The sequence below is a fragment of the Cygnus olor genome, chromosome 1, assembly GCF_009769625.2.
Source record: "Cygnus olor isolate bCygOlo1 chromosome 1, bCygOlo1.pri.v2, whole genome shotgun sequence".
NCBI lineage: Eukaryota > Metazoa > Chordata > Aves > Anseriformes > Anatidae > Cygnus > Cygnus olor.
Window position 1 is genome coordinate 165,848,695 of NC_049169.1, and position 19,601 is coordinate 165,868,295.

The window sequence follows — 19,601 nt, forward strand, 5'->3', positions numbered from 1 at the left end:
AACATTGGAATAAGCAGTTTGTTTGCTTCACAGCAAGAAGCATCTAAAGCAATTGCCATACTTCCGTACCCCATGGAAGGTACTGTGGCAAAAGGGAAGGTTGATAAACTGATGTTTACTGTCTGGCAAATAGTCTGACTTTTTCTCCTGAACATGCAATCATTCAGCTTAATTTAATTAATACTTTGTTATTTCAGCATATGTATGAATCAAATGGTATTTATACACAGCTTTGCAAATACGAGCAGCAGAACCAGTCTACACTCTCTCAGTGCTGTTGCTCCAGCAGAGTTGCTGGGGCAAAGGCTGTGGTTACAGCTCTTCCTAACAGATGGGATGGGGCCACTGAAAGAATATTTTTGGTTTCATCACTTGCTGCCTATCATCTCTATGACTTTGAACTTGAACCACGTCAGACGGTTTCTGAGGTCCTGTGAGAATCAGCTCTGCTGCTTGCAGGTGTGCCCAACAGTATCTGGCGTTGGAGGTTGCAGCTGCATGCGTCTTCTCCTCTTTGTAAGCCCTGCAGTAAATCTGCTTTCTCTTCTGTCCCTCTACTTGGCAATTCAACAAGCCAAGCTGGAAACCAGCACCTGATTTCTGGGAACAAGGGATTTTCTTACATCTGTCCTGTACTGGTCTTTCTTAAAGAGTAAAAAATGTTTTTTTAAAATTTTCTGTGAAGAAGTAACATCTGAACTGAAAATAAGGCCTGCTTAACTGAATTTTCTACAGTTCAGCGGTTACATTTTTAACCCAAAGGGGGAAAGCTGACTTCTCCTGGTACACTTTTGGTTTCTGCTTATATATTGGAGCTTTCAGATAAATTAGAAACACTTTTGTTGGCTATGAGCAATAACAGCTTCTTAAAATTTTCTGTGGCCCAGCTGCTAGAAGGGAACTAGGCACAGTTAATGACTACATTATCTTATATTGCTCTTGTTAAGAGGATATAGTTTGTAAAGTTTGTGATTTACAAGAAGTCAGCTTTTGGCATTGACAATCAATTTATAACTACATTTTATCCTAGGGAAGGGAACATAGGATGTGGAGGAGCAAGTTTTCTCCCCACACTGAAGAGTTTGGCATGACCCACCAGCTGGTTGTGCTCGAGCAAGGTGTACAGTATTAGCTGTAGCTTGTTTGCTTCCCTTGAAAACCAGAATGAAAAAGAATGAAAGGGCAATGTAACGTAAGGAGGAAGCGCTGATGTCCAGGCCCCTGAAACCTTTTCTGCAGTTGTTTCAGCACTCCCTCTGGGGCTTTGTGGTGGCAGAGCTGAAGGTGCAGTCCCTTTGAGGTGGCGGTCCCTTTGGGCTTCAGGGAGTGACAGAGCCAAGCAGACCCCTTAGACTGCAACTTGTCTCCTTGTCAAAGAGGAATGACGTTCAGTCATTTGGCCTGTCACACTGGAACATACAAAAATTTTGGGACAAAACCATGGCTACTGCTACCTGCTAAATGTTCCTTTTATTCTCCAGTGTGCAAGGTTCATATTGTTACTGTCTTCATGGAAGCAGACTTTTGCAGATTGTCAGGTGGGTGGAAAAGCATGCCAACATGTTCCCCACAGTTCAAGCTGCTCCTTTTCCTACTGGAGCAGGGTAAGGGCAGAATTTGGGCTAGAATTCTGGTCACCGTGTATTTTCCTGGTAAGCTCCTGGGGCAGTTCCATTCATGCTCATTTGCTCACCAGTTACAGAAAAGCAACAATTTATGCAATTAACAGATACAGGAAATTTTGTCAGATGGCAGAACTATTCCATTGACACTCTGTTGATGTCACATACTCCTTCTAGCACCAGGAGAAGTTAATTAAAAGCATGTTGTGACCTGAGACTTATTTTTGATTATACAAACTTTGATTTTAGTCTCAGTAAATACAAAAGACATGGGGACATCTTAAATGAAAAATGATGTAATAGAAAACTGCTTTTACCAGCTGTTTATGTCTTATGCAATTATTTTCCTCAAAGATTAATAATTGAGGCAACAGCCCACCTAATAGTAAAGGTAACCTTCAAGTAGCATGTGTTTTACGAGTTGCATCAATATAACATTTACAGGACTATGAAAATCTACACTCTCCGACCGATTTTTTTTCCTGTTTGTTGTTTTTAATTTTAAGCCTCACATTCTTCAAACTATTCTCCAAACTCAAGGGCAATTGACATAAGAGCGGAAAGCTACTTTGGAAATTGAGAAGTAGTTTTTTAAAACCACTTGACTTTAACTGTGGTCAAGAACAAGTGGCAATATAGGTCAATTACTATTTTTTTGGTGAAAAAGTCATAAGTTTCCACTTGATAGCAACCTTCACTACTTTCGTGCTTTTAAAAAAAAAAACACAGGAAGTATGAAAAGTTATTTTACTGTACGCATCATGAAGTGTTACAAAAATATTTTTTAGTTTTTATTAATTCCTGTGGAAAGATAAATGCAGTGCATGTTTCTCTGAAACATACAATTTTTTTCAATATACTCTCTATCCTGAATAGATGTCTCTTTTCAGCTTTCTCTGTGGTGTTTTTTAGTGTTTTTTAGTGTTTTGTTTTTTTTTGTTCTGTTTGTTTTTTTGTGTGTGTGTGCATGCATGTGCTTGTGCAGGGGACACATGTTTTTAAGCAAGGCTTTTAAGTGCAAGACTAAAAAAGATCCACAAATATTAAGGAAATAATTTGCTGTTTTAAAAATCTTACCAGTTATTCTGTGAATATTGTACTAGAAGGAGAACAATGAAGTCATTATAGTGGTAAAAAGTTAAATATATGGCTCTGATAACAATTAATGTTACTTGTAACGGCATCTGAATGATATATACAGGAAACGATCAATAATTGTTTGTAGAGGTCGGATGAAAGTGGCAGGAAAGCGGAGCTGATGTAAAAGGATTTTGAGCAGTTTAAGCTGACAGAGTGCTTGCGGAGTCTGAAAAATAGCAGATTGGCTTCTAGTTTCCAATGCACTTGTGGCTCCTCTCACCTGGAAGCTGCCCACATTTCTTTGGTTCTATTATAGTTGCTAAAACTAATTTAAACCCAAACAAACCAAAAAGGTTTCAAAAGCGAAACGTCAGAACTTGGTTGTCCTTCCGGTTTCTATGACTGAATCTTGTCTGGACTTGAGCTTTTTCCCTGGAGACAGATTCGTAAAAATACATAGCAATGAAAACACAGTGACATCCTTAGGGCTTGGCTACTTAACTACTTTGGAATCCCGCTGTCTGCAAAATTCGTATTTTTTTTTTAATTTTTATTTTATTAAGGCTCGACGAACCAGAGTAGGAATTGAAGAAGCTTGTGTTTGGATGTGTAGTTCTTGTGCTGATAACAGCAGGGTGCAGCCGGACATGATCTGGTACATAATAAGGATCTCAGCAGGACACCCTGAGCTAAAGGCAGCCACTGCACATGATTCTCAGGTGCTGACAGCACTGAGTCACAACTGCTGTTCAGGTGGTGGGCTGTACCAGGCATGCCTGGTTCTAATAAAAGACATACTCGAGGCCATCATGGAAGATATATTTACTAGACCTAGAAACTATGGGTCTCCGTGATCACTGGATGCCATGTAGATGTATGTCTGTGATAGATACATATATATATAACACATATATATATGTAGACTGCGTGTAAGGAATGTCATGCACTGCATTTGGTTACACCTGAGCTCTCTTTAGGGCTAACAGGCAGAGCAGAAGGAGATGTGCAGGGACTAGTGAAAAATAGCCTTCCTGTTAGCTGTAGTTAATTATTCTTTATAGTCACATGCTGATCTGATGTCCTAGCATATTTCCAGAAGTCATTGCTGTGCTGTTTAAGATTGTGTTTCAGATAAGACATAAAACAAGTATGTACGTATGTCTATATGGTTCACATAGGCTTCTTGCAAACTCGTTGTCTGCCTCACTAAAGGAATTTTATTTTGAATTGAACTCAGATCAACACACCCGTTTTACTTGAATATAGTGTAAAGTTTAAGGCTTGTCTATTTATTTCTTAAGAAATTGTTTCGCTTTCCTGGAGGTGTCAATAAATGCAAGTGATCCATTTCTTTTCTGGTAATTTGACTTGAAATTCAAGTTCAGAGTAAAATGCAGAACTACACAGAGTATGCTTTCATTATGAACATTTCACACAGCTATAGACGTAATTACATATGATGAAGATCCTATGGCAAGACATGGGCCTGTTAACCCGATTCCCTGGCAGAATTCCCAGTTGAGTGATTTACCTTCTAGCTACATAAATTTACTTTTATTTTCTATTGGATAGTTGTTTCCTTCACTTATTGGAATGAACTGCTGTTATACACACTGTTGGCGATGTTATCTGGTATGCTTTACTCTAGAGATAACTTCATTTCAATGACTAACAAATCTCATTGTATGGTGTATAAAGGACTTCTTTGGAATGAAGGTCTTCAGCAAGAGTAGGTGATTGAGGGTAGAAGGCAGTTTCATGGTTCTTTCCAGTGAAAATTCGAGAACGCATTCTTCTTGCTTCCTCTCCCTCTGGAGACGGTAGTGATATTTGAGAAGAGATGGCAATCTTTTTCTTCTAGTCTCCCTTGAATCAATGAGAAAAGGCATTTCAAACTTTCCAAAACCGTATCTGGTTATACCCTTAAAGGGATGCAACATATCTTCAAAAGCTTTGCCTTAAATGAATCACTTCAGATATTTTGCTCTGAGGTATTATGCTGTCTGTTGCTTTGTTAATGGATAACTTCAGTATAGTAATGTAAGTAATGGGAATAGCATGAATTTAGGTATTCGTCTTCAGAAGAATCAACAGAGTAATCTTACTGCCAGGGCAAATAAGTAACATGGGCTACTTTGTGGTTAGTTCAGTATTAGTTATTAGGTCAGATGTATTTAAGTTAGTTGTATATAAAAAATAATAATAAAAAATAAATAAATTTAGAAGTCCTGGCAAAAATGACCAAAGTTTGGAAAGCATAAATGAGAATATAATGATGAATTTGGAAATTACTGCATGTGCAGAAAACTTGTGTAAAAATGACCTGGAAGATGAAGGCAAGGCAAATTGTAAGTCATAGCTTTGAGACAGGAAAGCTGCTTAAGGGCTGTCCTCAGCTCTTAGCTTTTCAAAACTATTACCCTTAAACCTGAAACTTTTTAATTGTAAATCTAATTTGACTCTGTTCTTCCCGCAACTGATAACTGCACTTCTCAAAAATGAACAGTGATAGAGATTGCTCATGATAGATATTAAGTTCCTACAGAAAAGCAAAGGATCTGTTTTATTAGTCACACTTGAATAATTACGGAAATGGCACTGGGGACAAGACAAGGAGTAAAATTCACGAGGATACAGACAGTTCTTAAAAGTGTGATGTTGTGTAGAAAAATCTGTTCCAAGTAATGGTGTTGTTCAAGTGGTTCACAAATGTGGGGTTCTGCAAGAGAGGAAAGGGGAGCGGTGAGAAACCAGTATGAGCCACTGGTCGGTGCTAAGTAATCTGAAGTTACATAACTTGCAAAGCGGTGCTGTTTAGTGCGTATTGCTGCAGTGGTCTGCATGTGGCAAGGTGCTGGCTGCGGGGAATCCTCTGTGAGGGAGAGGCTGAGGCTGCCCCATGCTGGACGCAGCCCAGCTTTAGCCAGCTCCAACGGGCCACCACAGGGCATGGCTGGGCCAGCAGCCCAAATGGCGGCACCTCGGGGAAAACATATGTAAGAAAGGGCAAAACATTGCACAGGCAGAACACCATGGTTAGAGAGGAGGTGTGCAAGGTGCTGGTGTAAAGACTCCCTGCAGCCCGCTGAGGAGACTTTGGTGGAGCAGGTCCTGCTGCCTGTGGAGAGGACCACAGTGGAGAGTATGTCCACACCGGTGCCCGTGGAGGACCTGAAGGACTGTAGGCTGTGGAGAGCCCACACAGGAGCAGATTTTTCCTGCAGGACCCGCCATCCTGTGGGGAAACGACCCCTATGGAGCAGGAAAAGCATGAGGAGGAAGGATGTCGGCCAGGAGGAACTGCTGTGGGCTGACTGCAGCCTCCATGTTCCCGGTCCCCCTGTGTCACCTGGGGGACAGTGCACAGGGGAGGTCTGAAGGGTAGGACTGAAGCTGAGCCTAGGAAGAACAGTGTGGGGTGGGGGGAAGGTGGTTCTACTTTTTGTTTCTCACCATCCAACTCTATTTTAATCGGCGACAAATTAAATTAATTTTCCCCAAGTCAAATCTGATTTCCGTGACGGTGATTGGTAAGGGATCTCTTTGTCTTTATCTTGGCCCATGATGTGTTTTCATTTTATTTTCTCCCTCCCTCCCTTTTGAGGAGGAGGAGTGAGAGAGTGGCTGGGTGGGTGTCTGACAGCCAGCCAGGGTCAACCCACCCTCACGAACGCGTTGGCTTGTCAGCTGAACATTTTGGGGTTTCATAGAAAAGTTTACAGTCATGAGGGCTTTGCATAGTGTGTGTGTGCAGTGCTTCAACATGGCTAAGTCAGTCTGTTATCTTCATAATGACAGCAGTAACTAGCACATGGCACCCTTGGCTTCTGTATATCCCTTGTGTTCATGAGATGAAATGAGAAGGAGCAACGGTCTTGCACAGGAAACGTAAATAAATGACTGTCAGTCGACATGCAGGGGATGTAGGGTCTGGGTTCTGGGTGCTCTGAATCATGAGCTTGCTGCTGTCTTCCTGCAGTAGCGTGGGGTTGTACCCATCAGTCTGGCCAACCATGATCTTGGAGAGCATCATTTCATTTCCATGCATCAGTACTGAGAAGCTGGACTTAAAAATACTGGAGGACTGGTGTGTGTGTGGGGGGGTCAGATTTTGTCCATCTTGGTGCTTAGAACAAATTATGGAGTGAGTTTAGAGGCATCTTTGGTTGCCTCTCAGGGCAGGAGGTTGGTTCTGGCCCCAGCTCCCCCTGTTGCTGTTAAAAGCTTGCAGCGTGATTCTTGAAGGTATGCTTGGCCAAATTAAAAACTTTGGCTTCAAAACTACGGGCCTTCTCCCAAATGGAACCAGATTTCGTAATGGTGTCATTCATAATTAAATGGAATATACACTACGGATGCTGGGGGGGGGGGGGGGGGCGGAGGGTTTGAACCAGGATGAGATAGGAGTTTTTGTTTTGTTTTTATTCCCTTTAAGTAGCTGATGATAATTTGATTACAAACTTGCAACAGACAGTTGTCCTCGTAAAGAAAATGTCAATTTGTAGTTGGAATGATGCTGTACTAAAAATGTAGGTCTTTTGGAAGGGTGGAGTCTTGTTATTAGGACTGATTTGCTACAGCTTCTAAGAAGAAAAGCCTGTTAAACCTTAAGCTTATTTGTTTTTGTGTGACAACTACTGCCAGTAGCAGTTGCACATACAGACCTGGGCCTGGTTAGTGTTTCGTGTTAATCTCTCAAGGCAATGAATGCCCCAAAAGCGTGATCAGTGAAACACTGAAATGGATAGCAGCGAGAAACAGGGGTTTCTCTCTTTAGGATCAGTTGGTTTATTGATCCAAGAGAACAGATGTTTTCATAAGTCATGCAGAGCTTGCTGATAAGGGCCTTGGTAATAGGACACTGCTGTGTGTTTTGCCTAAGTGGGTGACCGGAAGTCCACCAGGTGGTTGGGTTGGGAGGAGGGACGATGGACATCAAAGGGCTGTCATACAAATTCACATCACCTCACCTGTGGGGTGCTGGGGGGCTGCAATCAGCTGGCACAGTGGCTGAAGGGGTTTAGTGAGCCGGGAGGGGACTCTGGCCTGAAAAATGTATTGGCTTAGTACATCATAGCGGCAATCTCGGCTGGTGGGTCCTCCTGAGCGTAATAAATTAGCATGGGGCACTAGAGCAGCCTGGTCTCACTCAGGTGTGAATGCCTCCATCTGGCCCAGCTGACCGGAGAGGCTCCAGAGGGAGCTCCACACACTCCCCCACCCTTTGGGGATGAGGCAAGCCCGTTTTCCTTAGCTGATTGCCCACTGTATGCAAACCTCGGCAATTACGTTCTATTTGCTGAATGGCTTTGAACATACTGTAGGGCAAACGCTGGTTACAGCAGGAGAGTGTAGTTCTGAGAGATCAGTTCTCTGAGCGAATATGGGCTAAACGTTTCATCTGTAGTGCGACACACAGATCCACTCGGCAGTTACCAGGCGGTGGACCCCCCCCGGATGTGTCACACGATGTCCTTTCAGTTATAAACACAGAAGGATCAAATAATTTGGAAAGAATCTACTCCCGGCAATTATTGCTGCTCAGAATTATAAATAACCCAAAAGCCAAAATATTCACTGAATTCATCCTTCAGACCAGTGCTCAAAAGGCAGAGCGTTGCTCTTAAGAAATATGATTTTAGACAACAAAAGGGGAAGCAAGTGCTATGAAAATTTAGTTAAATGTAAATGTGTTAAATGGTACATGAACTAGTCAGGTTTTCATGATTATCAGTTTTAAACTTCAAAGGCTCTGGTTAGCTTGCATTTTTAAAACTAATGAGTTTATCACAGCCAGTGGGAAAAATGGTTCAAGTATATCAGCTGTAAATTGGTACAAAGCACTAAAAGGGACATTAGCCTCTAATCAGATTCTAACAGTTCATATAAACCTGCCTTTCCTCAATTGCGCTTTGTCTGCCCCCCTCCTTCTGCTTGTGCCTCCTGCGGAAGGCAGCCACGTCCCTTTTTCATTCGGGTAAGACCTCCTCGGGGACGTGAAGCAATATCAGCTCATCCTTCTTTGTCTACAAGCTAAACAGCCTAAGGGATGCTTTATTATGGTATATTCTGATCTTGCTGTAAAACTCAACTGTACTGCTTATAAATCACGAAAGGAGGGGGACTTCTCTGCTTGCAGAGCAGGCGCTGGGAGAGCCTGGAATGCCAGGCTGGCTCCTGCTGTAGCTCCACCCGAAACCACATCCAAACCACTGAAGCTCAGTGACGCCCTAGGACATGAGATCCCTTTCTGATAAGTAAACAATGCACCGCCCTTGCTGGGAAGAGGGATGTAAAGCCTGGAACCATTTCAGCAAGCTGTTTGTTGCATCCTGCTCCCTCCTCTTTCCCACCCCATGCCTCAAAGACTGAATAATGATCAAGGTGTGCAAATGAGTTGCAAAAAAGATGCAAGAAGAGTTTTATTATATTATTATTATTATTATTATTTTAATTTTTCTTCCTGTTGTGTCAAGCTTTAAGAGATATGCAGTGAAGCATAACATGGATTTGGAACATCACTCGACTTGTCTTATCTATATGTGTTTGAATGTGTAGATGTAAGCTGAAAATGACTTGCTCGGTCCAAAATTTCATAATTTAAGTGTTTAGAGTTTTTCTTTAAACTTACTATTTATTTATTTAGTTATTAATTTTACAAACATGAGAAAAGTGCTGTTTTTCCTTTCTGTCGCACTGCTCTCTGCTTTACTACCAAGTTCCTGTCCTCCCCGTGTTACCGAACCGTAGCCACAGCTCTGTGTGGTGTAACACATGGGTTCAAAGTGAGGGTGATGGGAATTTTAAACAGGTCATTTGCTCTGCCTTTGGCACTGTGTTGGAGCATGCGTGTATTGGCTTCCCTGCTCTTTAGTGTAAGTTATTTAAATTACAACAAAGTAAAGGAGTATAAAGAAGTAAACGGTTGCTGCAATACTTAACTCCCTAAACAGCCTGGGAAGATCCTGGGATGCAGTGCATTAACTGGAAAAAAAAAATGTTTAAATTAATTTAAGTTTTACAAGTGTATTTTGGAAGCTTTTAGGAAGCGTTATGGCATACCATTTTTCCTTGAAATTCCCCCAAAGCAGCCGTGATAATAAACAGGGCAATGAACACAGGAATTCCTTCTGAATAATGGCACCACACAGTACTGAACAGATCTGCTGCCAGTGAAACACACGGAGAGGGTTTTTTCCATTACAGTGCATTTGTTGAGGACTAAGAGGTAGCGGTTAGCGCGGAGGTGAGTTCCCAGTATCAAGTGCTGTGTTCCAGACAGGGTCACAGATAAGTAGCTGCGAATGAGTCACTTATAAGCTATATGTGCTAGAGTTTCTCTATTTGAGAAACATCTTTGACGTTTTCGCATTTCTGTGCAACTGACCAAAGTGTTTTGATTCTAAGGTCACATTCTCGCTAGAGTGTAAAATGTCTTTATTCTCACCGTGTTGTTCAAACCAGATGGCAGCTGAAGGGGCTAGCTTTGAAACACCATCCTTGAGCCTTGACTACATTAGAAGATTAACTCTGGTTAAGGTAGTATTTGAACTGAAAGCACCAGAGATTGTTTTGCATATTTCATAAAACAGGCAACAGTGGGACGAGGCATTTGTAATAAGAATGTTGATTCAGAGAAGTACAGTTTTGCAAATCTCACTTCAAACTGAAACTCTCAGCCTGTATTGTCCTGTATTGTGAAAGGATGGTTTTTACACTCTTTTTTTCTAATTTCTTTTGTATGAGGAGTGAGCGCAGGGAGATTCTCATTGAGAAATGCAGTTAACTTTACAAGATAATGATACGAAATCTGAGGATGTGTGTTAATTTATAGTGTGTGCATGTACAGGTCTTCAATATAATTTCTCTGAATTCAACTGTATGCTTTCTGTAGGTGATATAAAGTACAAATGTGTGATTCAAATCAAATACACCTAAGTATACTGCCAAAATCTGAAGCTCTTTGGCATCACTGCTCTCTTTTCCAGTTCTAAAGAAATGAATGTATATATATGCATGTGTGTGATTCATTGCAAATTAAAAAAGTAATTGAAGATCATTTTCCCTTTTGTTTACAAAGACTTAGTTCTCTTTTAAGGGTAACTGAAAATATAATTTATTATTTTAAAAGAAATAGCAACTTGATAGGTACTTTTTGAAATTATTATTTCATGTCCGTTAACTTTAGTTCGGAAAAACTTACTTTACTTCTGCAGTATTATAGAATTAAAACAGTGAATTTAATCGAGTGTCTTTCATCTTTTTTGATTAACCTTGTCCTTTTTTTGCCTTAGGACATCAACGCCTTTGAAAACAGAATGTTAATGCTTGATGGGATGCCGGCAGTCAGAGTTAAAACAGAGCTGCTGGAATCTGAGCAAGGGGTAAGTGGAGGTTTCTGTGTGGCTTCACTCTTCAGCACGCTGGTGACCCTTGCCAAGCTACTCTGTGGTTAGCTGTCTCTCCTGTTGTATTGCTGTTTTCTGTTACCACTTTGGAGCTCATTTTCTTGGGAAATGTGTCAGGCAGCTGGGAACACAAAACTGTGGAAGACATACTGAAATTGTCTGGGTTAGAGATGCTTTCTGTGGTGTAATTTTACGATTGCAAAAAAGGGTGCAGTTTAAAATATGAGGAGGAATAATGGATTATAGCAAAGAAGCCAAATTAATACGTCCAAGAAGGCCCATACATATTTATGCTATTCTGCTTTCTTGGACTATTTGCTTTACCATGGTTGTTTCATCCTTTATACGTTTATCTTTTTGCATTTTCTGTTTGAGCAAAATTGCTCTTTTGGGTGGAATGTACTTGTTGTGATAAGAGAGCTAGAAGCTTCAGATGGTTACAGTTAGTGTCACAGAGTCTGCTGAATACGAAACAGACACTATGAATACGATTTTGGATTTTTGCAGAGCAACCATTCGGTGTTAGATGTGGTGTTAGATGTTAATTCTAGTGGCAGATTTAAGGAAAATGGATGACTAAGTTTTTGGATTTGTTCAGGGTATTTTCTTACATATGTGGTAGTAATTGTACCGGGGATTGCAGCTTACTATGGCAGGATCTGTTTTTAATAGAGATGTTATAGAGGCTAATAAGATGAGGTTTTGTGCTATCACGGATAGATTCCTTATTTCCTTGTGTCCACCTTACACCGTCCTGAAGAATTCAAGCCACCTTATTGCTCTGAAGACAGATGCCTCCAACAAGCAAAAAGTGTAATGGAAGGAGCAATGTTATTGCCATGTAGGGTTGGGCTTTTCCCTCCTTCTGTTAGTTAGGTTTTTTCCTTCCTGCTATTTTCTCAAATATTTAATTGAGAATTTAAATGATATGGAAGAAAGGGAATTAACTTTCATGATGACTTAATTTGAAAGACTTGCAAGGAGAGATTGGTTATTCAGAATGTTCTTGAGGCTTGTTTTGAGTAAAAAAGCTTGACATTTAATGGTGTCCTTGCTCATCTCTCAGCCTTCTTTAGAATCAGTACCATCAGAAAATATAGCAGTACCAGCATAGTTTGAGGGAACATTGAAATTCAATTATTGTATGAGACACAGTGATGAAAAACAGATCCATTAGAGATAATTTTAATACCTTCTGAATGCTTTGCATTGTGTCTTTGTATGTAACACGAACTTTTATTTATATTGTTCAGAAGGCAAATGCTATATTGGTTTTTGCGTTTATTTAATTTACAATAAGTTCTATACATGAAACATATTGCTGGATCCTTCAGGAAGAGTACTAAGTGTGATTTGATTCTGGAACACCTATTTGGTGTCCTAGAAACTGTAAGGAAATGAACAATTTATATATTTTTTTAATTTACTTAGGTTTTATTTTTTTAATAAAATTTTACAGACTTTGTAAGCAGAAAATGATGTCATCTCTTTCTTTTCCAGTGACTGCGACTTTGGACAAAGAGCTCAGTTTAATCTGGGATTTTATGTGCTTTGGTACTAATTAAGTAGTGTCTGGTCAGGAGTCTCCAGCACCTTTATGGCTCTTCATTAGGGAACAATCAATAAATACAAAATGAATTCTCCAGTTTGCTAACAGAGGAGCTCTCGGCCATTAGGATGGCAATTTTCCAGAAAACAGCTTAAACTCTGAAAGAGAAAGGTGGTTGAAACAGATGTTTAGCATGTGCTTCAGAGGCTGTTTTGAATATGTAGATGTTGGTAGACATAACAGGGACAAGTGTTTGAAGGCGGTAATTATCAAAGACGGGCCGTGAAGCTATTTGGGAAGATAAATATAACTGGGAAGAATGGGACAAGAACTACAGTGTGATCCAAGCAGTCTGAATTTAAAATAGCACTCCTTCTTCGCGCTGTTACAGTGCCCAAAGACCCTACAGTTGCACCTCCATTGTATTGTATTGGTATGCAGGGAGATGGCATTTCTACTTCGAAAACATCACAAACTTAAGACAGCATATTTGAGTCTTAATGGTAGCAGCTGGAGCTGCTTCACTTAGGATGCTGTACATCAGGCAAAACTAGGCAAACTTCTCTAAACCTGTAGGAAGATGTGGAGGGTTTTTTTTTTGTTGTTTGTTTTGTTTTTTCTGTTCCTGCATGGTATCTGGTATTGGTTATCGGTTTGTGGCAAGGGCAAAAGCGAGACATAGTTTAGGAGTTATGAAATGAAAGTTGCGTTTGTGGCTAGAGGATCCCAACGGCTGCATTAGTCGTGGATGAGTAAAACCAGAAAATGCACTGGAGCACCAGTGGCCCTCAATCAGGGCTGATGAGTGCTGAGCCATCAGACCAAACCGTGCTGATTTGCCTCTGTAACAGGGCTTTGGAGGAACTGGAATAGTATCACTTGATCTTTTAGCTGATAAAGGCTACTGCACCATTGGAATTGTCTTCTGTTTAAATCTGAGCCCATCTTTCAAATAAACAGCTTCTTGATTTTAAAAATGATAGCGATGAAGAATCTCATTACTGCTGTGCTATCAGTTACCTGTTCCTGGTGTTAAAGCATGCACCTAATTTTTATTTGGAGCTTATCTAGCATCAGTTCCCAGCCCTTTCCAACAGCAGCAGGCCCAAGGGAAAAATTCCCTCGTGGTGCCATGTGATGATCTCGCTTAGCTCTTTTGGGGCTGGTCCATATGAGATGCAGTGAAGTGAGGTAGTTTCAGAAGGAGGTTGCTGTTGTGGTGTGGGAGCTGCCTCCATTGCTGCTGCATGTGATGGCTGAGCAGTCCGGTTTTGGTGGGTCCGCCATGATGGGTGCTTACAAGGCAATTACTGCAGAGCTTTATCAAAATTAAATTAATAGTGGGTGTCGAGGACAAGTGCCTGCTTCTTGTTAGGGATACTGAAAACTTCCTTGCAGGGCATATGAATGTTTCGGCCAGAAAAGGTGTTTTCCCATTAGTTGTGCCTTGATTAGCTGTCGCTCCTGCTTCTTGACCTCCAAGGTGGGATTCAGAGAAAGGAGCGTGCTGTAGGAAGGTGGATGTTGCTTGGCAACAGTGCAGTGCTGCTTGGGACACCCAGCTAGTCCTCTGCTGTCCTCGCTCTTGAAATGTTTGCCTGGTGAGAGAGCAACTGGTAGAGGAGAGTTAAATTGCATATTGGGCAGTTGTTGCGTGGAGGCAAGCGAGTGCATTGGGTACGATGGCAGGCTGGCACTGCCTCAAGGCCTGCCCTGTTGCCGTCATGGTCCTGTGGTGTCCTGTCAGGTACGTGACGCAGGTGAAACAAAGGTACGGAGAGTTTCTCCGGAGTCACTCAGTGCCAGTGCTGAATTACTGGCAGAGAGCAGGAGCCAGAAGGTATCCCTGTGACTCTGGGTATGTCTCCAAGACCACAAGGAGGGTAAGCTAAATACCTACATCCTTGCTTCGAGTGGGAATTATTGTAATGATGTTACTGTAAAATGCTGGCTAGGCAGATTACTTCAGCAGATGACATGACCGTAGCATTTGAGTCTGCACTCCAAGGTTTCAATTTATTTTGTAATTTGATCAGTGCAATGATTAAACAGTATGTGCTTAACCTGGGACTTTATTAAAAGCTTTTTTTGAAATCCACGTGTCCTTATTTTTGTGAGCTAGTAACCCACCAGCCTATTGACTGGAGCAATAAAAATATTTTTATGTAGCAACCTAGCTAAAGTGGACAGTGCTCACTGCAGGAACATGACAAGGTAGGAACAAAAAGCTGAAAAAGAAGTAACATTCCATTTCCTCTTACCCCTACTCCACCAACACAGAAACACAATAGGAGGGGGAAAAAAAGATTCTGTATATAAGTGGAACCAGCTTTTAACTTTCCATTTGTGGCATATAGCTGTGGTGAAATAGGCACCATCTGGCCATGTGCACTTCCATTAGAAATTCTTCTTCAGGTGCTGCTCTGGGTAACCTGGTCTTCACCTGGTGTTGTCCCTTGACTACACGTGGTGGTAGTAGTAGAGATCCTCCACAACGCAGGTGGGAGCCAGAACAGAGTAAATCGCTGAGCTGAGAGTTAAGCATTTTTTGATTTGTTTGGATACCAAGACAGACCGTCAGTCGTTTTCGTGTTGGAGTTCTTGGTCTATTTGCAGGCTAGGTTAAATGAATTGTAAAGTTCTTCTCTACCATCTGTGCACTGAACTCCAAGATCTCTGACTGTCTTGCTAGGAGACTTTCTGATTTACTTTGTTTCATGATAGGTCTATTTCTTGCATTGTGTTTGGGTGCAAAACCAAACCTGGGCTGACAAAACCAAACCTGGGCTGACAGCTCTGAAGGGTGTTTTTTAAAGTATTTTTAAATAGCATCTGTCTTTTTACTGCAGAAATGTTACATATCTAGAACAAGCAAATTTGGATTTAAAATGCAGTACAGGAAAAAGAATTAGAGAAGAAAGTGTACTCCAGTTGAAATTTCAGGGTATTCTTTGAAGAACAAAGCTTTGTGAGCAGCTCCCACAGCAGAATAGGCAAGTTTCTAGTTGAGGCTGAAAGGAAATGGGGAGCTGACGCCTGTATTTCAGCTGTGCCTGAAGCACCAGTTCCTTTGAGCCTGTGGCTAGAGAGAGGTGGGCATGACTCACGAGCTACAGTGTGTAAATGCAGTGAAGATTAATTTTACCAACCCAGTTTTAAAAGACACTAGATTCAAGCTAGGTGATTGTGGGTGAATGAGATTTAGGCACGTCAAGGGAAGACATGCTTTATGAGGTATAGGTTACTGGACAAATTTGGAACAAAGGAGTATTTACAAGGCAAATCAATTTTCTCTTTGTTTGGAAAAAGTTAAAACACTTCTGCTTTGTTTTATTGTCACCAATTTAGAATAGTTTAATGATCTTTAGAAGGCCATCAGCATTAGCAAGAACAGATGCTTATTTTTCCAGTGAACTACGGTCCTTAAATTTTGCACAGGAGATTTAATGCAGACTATTGTTTGAGGCTTCAAGAAGATACAGTGCTGCTTTAGATGACTTTATCACAAATTAAAAAAAGACATTACATAAAAGATATCGCATTGCCCTTTACAAGGCTTCGTTATTACCTCCCCTACTGCGGAACAAGGAGCTGGCATTGCTAATAAATTGGTAGAATTACTTTAAAAATGTGAATTGCTTATCATTTAATATACTCCAATGACCTACAGCTTTAGATCTTCTTATTTGCAGTAAATTTTTTGCATGTCAGTAACTTCAGAGAAGGGCATGAAGAAGGTGGTCCCTCCCTGTACAGGTGAAGGTGGGGTGCTTCAGCAGGAAGTAAATACTCATTCTTTGGCTTGTGCCAAAAGCTATTTTGGGAAGTAATGCTCCTCATTGCAAAAATGTATGGAGGCTGCATTAATTTAAATGGCAATAGAGACTGGGCAGTGAATTCATCAACTGATGGCTACTTAAAATGTTGAGATGGATATTGTTGGCTGGCTTCAGTGTGAAGTCTGAAAGTCTTGATGGTCATTGTTGCTGATGTGGCTCATTTGTGTTTTGTTTTGTTTTTTTTTTTTAAACTGGCAAATGTGTCTGACATACTCAAACATGAAGTTACATTTTCTTAAGTATTTGCGGACTCAGACCTTAGGCCTTTGTTAAAAGCAGATATGTATGTAGGATAGGGTCTCACAATCAATCCTCAAACACAGAGAATAATGCACTTCTTATTTTCATGAGCCTTTTTGTTTCCAGATCTTATATTTCATCCATTCCTGTGACTGCATTTTCTCCTCTCAGATCACTGTTTGAAGATTATATATCTCATTGTGAATTCATCCCCTAATTCTGCTTGATCTGTCTCCATTCCCGTGCCTTATCGTGTCCGAATTGTGAAAGAATGACTAAAATGACGGAAACCTTTAACAAACCAATATTGTTATGTCTTTTGTCTCTAGCTAAATTATCTTGTCATCTCATGTCTGAAGAATGCCATGCATGCTTATGTTGTATACAGAAATGTGTTCTACCTCAGCCTGGATAGTGGTGACAGAAATCTCTTTTATTTGCAAAAATGTCCAAAAATAACTATTGAAATTCAGTCAAGAAGACTGTTAATACCAAGCTTGCTCCTTGACTATTTAGGGAGCTAGGTTTTATTGATTCTTTGGCTTACATACATTCTTTGTGTTATTAGAAGAAAACATGCTTCTAGTATTTCCTGTTGTAATTCATGAATCCCTGTTTCATCCACATAATTTTTTTTTCTTCTGAAATGATACTTCATGTTTAGCACCCTGATTTTGGGGAAACAAACAGCATATGGACAGCACACATATATCAGTCTCTTCTGCAAAGAAACTAGCCCATCTTACTTTCTGTTGTTTTTCTTCATCTTACAATAGACAGTAATCGAGGAGTGTTATTGAGGTGTTAGAAATACAGCTGATACAATTCATTAGTTGTTCTACAGAGCCATAAATATGACATTCTTTAGGAAGAGATCAAGATTTAATCCCAGAGAGAAGTAAGGACTGGAACAGGGCATGATGCAGTGCTGTATGAGACGTACCTAAAGTGGCTCCTGGCAAGGAAGTACAACTGTGTCTTCCATCACGGCTGTGCTTGGGGAATATGCTTGCAACCCAGAATCACAGTAATAGAATACCCTGAGTTCGAAGGGACCCACAAGGATCATCGAGTCCAACTCCTGGCTCCACGTAGGACCACCCAAAAATCAGACCACGCGTCTGAGAGCATTGCCCAAACACATCTTGAACTCACACAGGCTTGGCGCCATAACCACTGCTCTGGGGAGCCTGTCCCAGTACCCGACCACCCTCTGGGTGCAGAACCTTTCCCTAACACCCAGCCTGACCCTCCCCTGTCCCAGCTCCATGCCGTTCCCTCGGGTCCTCTCGCTGTCCCCAGAGAGCAGAGCTCAGCGCCTGCCCCTCCGCTCCCCTCGTGAGGGAGCTGCAGGCCACCATGAGGCCTCCCCTCAGCCTGCTCTGCTCTGGGCTGAACAAACCAAGGGACCTCAGCCACTCCTCACACGTCTTGCCCTCTAGGCCCTTCACCATCTTTGTAGCCCCTCCTTTGGACGGACACTCCTTGATAGTTATATGTTTTTTGAAACTATGGTGCCCAAACCTGCACACAGTTCTCAAGGTGAGGCTGCACCAGCAAAGAGCAGAGCACAATCCCTTCCCTCAACCAACCAGCAGTGCTGTGCTTGATGCACCCCAGGATGTGGTTGGCCCTTTTGGCTGCCAGGGTATACTGCTGACTCATATTTAACTTGCCGTCAAGCAGAACCCACAGATAACCTTTCCATGGAGCTGCTCTCCATCCTCTTGTCCCTCAGTCTGCACATATAGCAAGGGTTGCTTTTTCCCAGGAGCAGAATCTGGCACTTGCTATTCATATAGTTGCTGATAGTCTAGCCCTCTAACCTGTCAAGATCTCTCTTCAAGGACTCTCTACTATCAAGGGAGTTGACAGCTCCTCCTAATTTAGAGTTACCTGCAGACTTACTTAGTATGCATTCAAGTTCTGCATCCAGATCATTTATGAAAGCATTAAAGAGAATTGGCCCTAAAATGGAGAGTGCAATATACATTCCAGAATGGTCCATCACAGTTATCAGTTGGATTAATTAAGACAAGGTGAAGCATGCAAGCCGATAAATACTGTGGGCACTTTTTCACGTTATGTGGCCGCTCACATGGAGAATAAAACCTAACCGCCTCCTGTAACTTTGCTCTTGAGGTGGTATTCCTGCTCTATCCCTTGATAGTGGCTGAATAACATTGGGGTGAGATGGGTCAACCAGTCACTGATCCAGGAAAAAACAACCCAACAGGAGAAAGGAAATGGTTTGATACAACCTGCAGTCATACTGTTACAAAATCATGGATAGGGTAAGGGAGGGAAGAGGATTGCGCATGCTACTTTTGACAAAGACTGTAGGTAGAGGTGGCTAACTGTATCTGAAACTACATCCTGAGACACCTTCCCTGCTTCTGGGACCTGAACTAACTTCTTTGAGCATGTCTCTCCACTGCTGCCTTGACAAATAATGCAAATTTATTGTGTATCATGTTTCTAACTCCTTCTGAAGTCAGACTTTCCACTTATATGAATAGAGAGCCAAGGGTTTCTTTTGTTTCGTTTTTTTCCACCATGGTTGTAGTTGTGGCTTATTTGTTTGGAATTTTTCCCTTCAGGATCAGATGCTAAAGTACTAATGAAAGGTAATAGATCTAAGACTAATAGGAAATGATGGCTTAACTCACTGTCACACTCACCAAGCAACCTTTTGCCAAGTTAACCAAGTTTACAGCAAGAAAATGCAGGTGGGCGTTGCAAGATGTATCGTGCTGTCTAAAATTCTCACCAAGAGAAGGATCCCAGATCCTCTGAGAATTAATTTACTGACCATTGTCTGCCATTGCTTTGCTTTCCTAGGCAGTTATAGAGCACTGCAGGG

At 41.4% G+C, this 19,601-nt stretch overlaps 1 protein-coding gene across 8 annotated transcripts in view; it reads left to right on the top strand.

Moving 5' to 3' along the window:
* Nucleotides 1-19,601, top strand: part of KLF12 (Kruppel like factor 12) — a 246,828-nt gene that overhangs the window by 84,787 nt on the left and 142,440 nt on the right. For 7 of the 8 annotated variants that reach the window (XM_040540371.1, XM_040540379.1, XM_040540395.1 and 4 more), the window contains one exon: nt 10,997-11,086. In XM_040540371.1, the coding sequence (XP_040396305.1) occupies nt 10,997-11,086 (90 nt within the window). Of the gene's footprint in view, nt 1-10,129; nt 10,242-10,996; nt 11,087-19,601 lie in introns of those variants that run through there. The other variant, XM_040540332.1, reaches the window with a different exon arrangement.